This window comes from Plectropomus leopardus, chromosome 3, assembly GCF_026936395.1.
Source record: "Plectropomus leopardus strain MGB_pleo_1.0 chromosome 3, ASM2693639v1, whole genome shotgun sequence".
Lineage (NCBI taxonomy): Eukaryota > Metazoa > Chordata > Actinopteri > Perciformes > Serranidae > Plectropomus > Plectropomus leopardus.
In genome coordinates this window covers 13829735-13836102 of record NC_142178.1, presented here as the reverse complement: position 1 = coordinate 13836102, position 6368 = coordinate 13829735, and the positions used below count along the sequence as shown (strand labels likewise).

Genomic DNA, 6368 nt, shown 5'->3' with positions numbered 1-6368 from the left:
TGTGCTAAAAACCTTAGTGGGATCCTGTTAACATGTCCTCCTCAGTGAACCACTCTCTTGGTTCAGATTTTTGTCATTTCTAGGCTTGTTAACTCTAACTCCCTGTGTTCAGACTCCACTCTTATACCCTAAACTGAGCAAAATACCACTGGAGTCTAATATACTCGCTGCAACTCAAGATTTACAAACCATGACAGATGAAGCGAGTCACAGTGAAAGCTGACAGTTACACTAAAACTAGGTCAACTTTGTGGAAGTAAACAAGTTAAAAAGAACCAACGTGACATTCAGCTTACCTGCTAATGTGTAATCAGAGTGATATGTTTTATTCAGTTGTCTAGAATGTATGTTTCTACAGGCTGTGTGCTACGCGAAGTTAACAGTTTCCTGTCTCGTGCTTCAAACTTAACAAAGAGATATGAAAAATGTTATTGATCCCTTCATCTAACACTGAAGAAAGTGAAAAAATCCTTTTTTTCCACAAAATTTTTAATGAATGAATGAAGGAACTTTACATGTAATTCTGTTTTAATATGGGACTGTCAGCATTAGTGATGTTCACAATGTGCATAATACAAAACATGACAGTGGATGACATTAAAAAACTCAGATCAACATAGATTTATTAGAATAAATGTACAACTAAATTAAAAAAATGCAAAGTGTTTCTCAAAAAAAGGGATTAAAAGCAACATTACTGCTTCAGTGACTAAATATAGAAATATGAGCTTTCAAGTGATGCATTACTAAAAGTTTAGATACAAATAACAAAAATAAATAACTTTATATTTACATTAGAATACAAGTGAAACAAGTGGGCTGACAGTGCCTCACATTTGAATAGTAATAGATTTCCATTTAGAGGTCCAGTGTGAGTTGCAAAAGTGGAACAGTTGTGGGCTGCATAATGTGGCTTTGGGGGGCTTCCTCTGAGTATTCTGATATAGAGGAAGCTCCACTGCTTATCTATTTCATACACGATAATAGCAAAGGCAGATGCATCACAACTATTTTGGGATGGCTGTATTTCCTGTTCACCCTAATGAAAGTATTAGCCAGTGTCAAGCATTCATTTTAATGTTTTGGCTTTTTGAGAACTAATCTTTGTTTTAGACCTTGAGAATTTGGACATTTTTGGAAAGTGGGGACATTTTGACCAGTCCTCACACACAAAGGGCCAGCTTGAGGATTCAAAATTGGTTTCAAGGTTCAAGTTAGAAATAGGTTTAGGTTAGATAAAAAGAAGATTAAGATTGGAGTTAGGCTTTTACTAGTAGTGGGTGGGGTTAGGTGTAGGGTTAGGGAAGGCATTATGGCAATGAAGGTGTAGAAGTACAAGGTTTTGTGTGCAAGTAAAAGCAGCTACAGACACATTAAAAAAATAGAAAGAATAAAATATGTGTAACTGTATAATTAGACAGGAATGTAAAGTACTAATGAGGAAGATAATCAGAAAAAGAATTTTCAAGGTCAACTACACAGTGTCTAGGATATTTCATTTCATAAAACAGCTCTTGTATTTATTCAAGCTTTGTACTGCACACTACATCCCCAGCAATGTCACAAGCAGATTTCAGCCTTATGAGCAACATTTCAGTGAGAACGAATCTTTGTGCACTCTTTTGTCTGGGTGCCTGTGGCTAACATGATTCCAATTTCATAAAGTAAATGGAGTTACAAAGCAGACAATGATAATCAGACTTAGTGACATGAGAGAGAGAAGTATTATTGCGTCTGAGTATATAATAGAGGAGAGGCTGGACCATGTGTGCAGATGCTAATTTGTTCCTTGTTTTCTCTTCCCTATCCCTGCTAATCTCATAATACATTTTCACATTACTTTATCTTTAAATTTACATCAAGACAGTTCCTTTCCATCCATTTTGACCATGGTAGCCTCCCTCAGGTTGCCTGTGGTAACTTAGCCAGGGAACAGAACGAGTCATTTTCAATTTCACATTGATTTGACTCAGATTGCCCAGTGGGTTCAATTTGCTCTTTGGGTCGCTGAGCAACAGAGTACACCAAGTCACACTGGGGATCTGGGACTCTGCTGTCTGCACACGCCCCCTTTAAATTGACCCCAGACCTGGAAGCTGAATTTGAAGAATCATCTTTTGAACAGCTCTCAGTTGTTAATTCGGTGTGTTGGTGGCGAAAATAATTAACATACAGACAGCCTGGATCAGTCTGGTCGACACGTCTGATTTCATCATAGTCACCAGCCTTGAAGTAGAAAACAGTGAGAAAAAGCAGTTGTAAGAAACACTGACTGAAACACAGAGTTAAGCAAAACTAAAACAATGTGGCAAGCACACAAAAAGGTCACCAACATTTTGTAACATCATTAATGCCAATGCTCGGCACAGAAAATATGCCACATCTTCTAAAACATAGATGCTGCACACACATATTCAACTCACTAGCAGAGAGGATTTATACAATCACCAGTTTCAAGGTTCTGCTGTCTCTTGGCCAGGTTGCTTTTGAAAAAGAGATTTTATATCTCAATAAGCTTTACCTGGTTAAATAAAGGTTAAATAAAAAAATAAATAAGAATAAAACACAAGACAGGACACAAGACTTATTTCACAAATTCAGTGTCCAATTAAATATCTCACTCAGATATAGCATTGAGCAATGTCCAGAAAAGTTCTTGCACAACATTATGCTGTCACAGTGACCTTTGACCTTTTGGATATAAAATGTAATCACTTCATCATTTCATTCTGGAACATTTCTGTAAAATGTTATCATAATTAACATGTAAAAACAAATTATGTTTTGTAAGGTTGAGGATATCAGGTTCATGGGAATGAGACAGACAGGTCACAGACTGATGGACAGACATGACATATAAAGTTACTTTTTATTGAACAGAATTCCTGATCTTAGAGCCTTCAAAGTAAAAGCACAGCTAACCTATTGATGCTTCCTTCTTACTATTTTCTTATTGATGATCATCCCAAGATTTCTGCTGTTTCTAAAGTGATATCGGAAAATATAGAGACAAGTTTTATTTTGACCCATGTGTCTGCAGTGTCTGGGCTGATACTAAAATCTTCAGATTTGTCTGGATTTAGCTGGCTATTTAAGTGACATCTAGTGTTGAATGTCAGAAAGAGAGTTGTGTGGGTTATCAAAATAGACAGTCTTGCTGAGGTCAATAGAGGGACACAGCAGTGTGTCATTGCCATAGTGATTAAATATTATATGGTGTACAGTTAACAAAGTTGGTCACCACAAAGTTGCCTTGAAATGACAAACAAAGTGCAAACCTGGGCTTCAACATTTACATGCTACTGGAATAAATGTAATTATAGACTGTCATATGCTGAAAACAGACCTGATCCTCTTGATTCTTTGCACATCATTTTTCTGTGCATACTCTGTAGCTATGCAGGCCATGACAATTTCCAAATTATGATTTTCAAAAATGCTGCTGTGTGAACAGAGAATTTAGCTTTGTGTCAGAGTGATGATACAAGCCTTCATCCCACAACATTTAAGGTTCTTCTTTCTTTTGTAATTGAAATGAAAACAATTCAAAAGTTATGTACCATACAAATAGTACAGTAATATTATTGGGTTTGACTTACAAATGTAACAAAATTAATCCAACTCTTTTCCCAATAATGGTCAAATATTACCGTTTTCATCTTTTGACTGTGATATTGAGCAGAATCACAGTGATGGCAAATGGTCGCTGGGGTTGAATAAGAAATGGGACATTAGTTTCAGACCTTAATGGCCTGTCTGGTACTCCCAAATTAACCTAAAAGGTGCACGTAGATCACCCAGCTAAAATGATTTTGTCCAGTATAAGTTTCTGTCTCCATTGCAACTGTAAAAAAACAGAAGTGTTTTTCAAAGATATTCTAAGTGTTCTTTGAGTTCATAAATTGTGAGCTCAGCATTGTAAAGGTGTCCTAAATTGCATTAAAGTAATAAATAAGAAAAGACTACCAGAGCTGTTTGAGAAAAAGGCTGCTTGCACAAGCTGAGGGCTTGTTTTTGTAGGTACTTAGTATCCAGTCAGTTTCTGAGGGAGAGCCAACAGAAACTAACACCCCTTAACATGGTTTCAGAACCAACATAAAGAAAACTCACCTCTCGTGTGTCTTCTTGTGGCTTACCGGCCCTTGACTTAACTTCTGTAAAATCATAGGACAAGATTTGTTAATTTGTCTGGTGGCTTCATTAATGTAGGCACATATTTGCAACGTGTGTAGTGGTTTGTGGGTTTTACTCAGTTGTTTCATCAACTTGTACACAAGCATCAGTAAGACCATCAGCATGGCTGTTATGGCGATCACACCTGCAATCAAATATGGTACATTTCCTGGACAAAGACAAAGAGAAAGACAAATAAAATAGCTTGATTGCACTCCCTTGTCGCATAAAGCACAGCTTTCTCCCCATATACTTTTTGCAATGAATAAATCTTTTAATAATCTAAAGAGACATTTACATTTTTAAAGCAGACAGGACACTATGCCTTTGTTTATTTGCTATAATTGCAATTTATGGGTTAAACAGATTATAATTTCATTCATCAATTAAGCATGCAGGTTTTTTCACAATGTTTAATATCACCACCTTCATGTCTGTGCTTGATGCCATGGGTACATTAAATCAATTAATCAATTGCATCTTTACTCGTATTAAAATGTAAATGTCTACATAGTATAAGTAATATGTATGCAAGTTCAGAAAAGTGCACATACTGGTTCCTTGTGTTGCTGACACATTTGGTAATGTTGTATTAAGGGTCGTGTGTGAAGTAGACATATCAGTAATAAAATCGGAGCTGTCTGAAGACCTGGTGGAGCTGTTTGTAACTGTAAATGAGAGAGTGGAACCAACAATGACTGTTTTTGGAGTTGTCGTGGGACTGGAAGACTCAGCTGAAAATAACAGACACAGAGTTAATGTATCAACATGTGGAACAATTATTATTTTTTTTGCCAAAGAAGAGGTATTTTTCAAATTAAAAAAAAAATGAGGAGCATAAACCTACCATTCGTAACTGTGAGATTCACCGCCAATAATGAATCACCAACATATCTCTTCACTCCACAATAATATGTCTTAGAGTCTGACATCTTGAGATCAGTGAAGGTCACAAATAAAAATTCTCCTGTGTTGTTTAACTCTATTCTGTTTTCATATGTAGTCTTTCCAGGTGCTGCTTGGTTGAGGATGTGTTCCTCTTTTTTGCATGGACTGACACAAAAGTACTTAACATTATGTTTTACACCTGTCCAAACGTTCCAGTCTGAGCATTTGATTGTCACATTTTTCCCAGCACGGCCAGTTATGTTGAGAGGCTTCATAGCCACAACACTCAGAGCTACAAGTGGAAATAAAGGAAACATTTTTGTCATTGTCTGAATGTTAATGCATAACTGACTGCACATTTGTATACTGATTCTTTTAGTTGGCAAAACTCAACAACTCATTTAGCAAAATAAAAGAATAAGCATTTAACAACTACAGCTTTTATACACAACCTACAGAAGATACAAATACAGAATACAGAGAAAAAATAACTTACCAGAAAGAAGACAAAAGTACACTGAAAGTTTAATCATAGTGAAAGTGACAGGCAACAAAGGAGAAAGCAAGTGTGGAGGATCAGGTCAGTCCAACCAGTCCTAACAGTTTCTCCTGACTTCTCCTTTCTCACATCATTTCAAAGGTTTGAAGCCCCCCACCCCCTTTCCTTAGAACAACAGACCACACACACACACACACGCACACACACACACACACACACACACACACACACACACACACGTGCAAAACAACAAACCACACAGATAAAAAACAGGACAACCCACAGAGTAACCTGAATGTAATTGCAAAATGACCTCAAATCGAGTTAGTAGCTGCAGGCTGGAGGAAAAAAATATATATATATATATATATATATATATATAAATATATAAAAAATATATATATATATATATATATATATATATATATATATATATATATATATATATATATATATATATATATATATATGATGTAGAAGGTTTAGGTGTCCTACTCTTACACCTTAATTCGAATTTTATTTAGTTGAAAGACAATGCATACGTGCAGCATGTCTACAAAAGACCCATTTTTTAACTTTATGGCATTTAAGTGACCTTAAATGCCATAAAGTTAGCACAAGCTATGAGGAAAAAAAGAAATGTAAGGAATAGGAGCATTATACGATAATGATACTTTTGAAAAACAGATGCAACAAGGAGCTTAAATGTCACTATGAATGCATGTGGGTTTTTGTCCTCTTAAAATTCTAATTTAGATAGTAAAAAAAGGAAGGATGAAATTAGCTATAAATTCCAAAACTATTTGTT

General features: G+C 35.7%; 1 protein-coding gene across 2 annotated transcripts; it reads right to left on the bottom strand.

The window, feature by feature from the left end:
• Positions 1–606: 606 nt before the first annotated feature.
• Positions 607–5692, bottom strand: LOC121942390 (uncharacterized). Of its 2 annotated transcripts, none has more exons than XM_042485582.2 (6): positions 5558–5692; positions 5021–5353; positions 4728–4907; positions 4250–4342; positions 4111–4154; positions 607–2226 (listed from the first exon to the last, which is right to left on the bottom strand). In XM_042485582.2, the coding sequence occupies exons 1-6, from the start codon at positions 5592–5594 to the stop codon at positions 1903–1905; spliced, it is 1011 nt and encodes a 336-aa protein (XP_042341516.2). In that variant the 5' UTR covers positions 5595–5692; the 3' UTR covers positions 607–1902. The 2 variants fall into 2 exon arrangements, with proteins under 2 accessions (XP_042341516.2, XP_042341517.2); XM_042485583.2 differs by having other exon boundaries at positions 4728–4841.
• Positions 5693–6368: the final 676 nt, after the last annotated feature.

Coding starts and splice junctions, on each gene's coding strand:
- LOC121942390 (XM_042485582.2), bottom strand. CDS start 5,594: ATGATTAAACTTTCAGTGTACTTTTGTCTTCTTTCTG. Junction 5,354..5,557: donor GTACTTTTGTCTTCTTTCTG/GTAAGTTATTTT, acceptor TTCCACTTGTAG/CTCTGAGTGTTGTGGCTATG. Junction 4,343..4,727: donor GTCAGCAACACAAGGAACCA/GTATGTGCACTT, acceptor GTCTTTGTCCAG/GAAATGTACCATATTTGATT.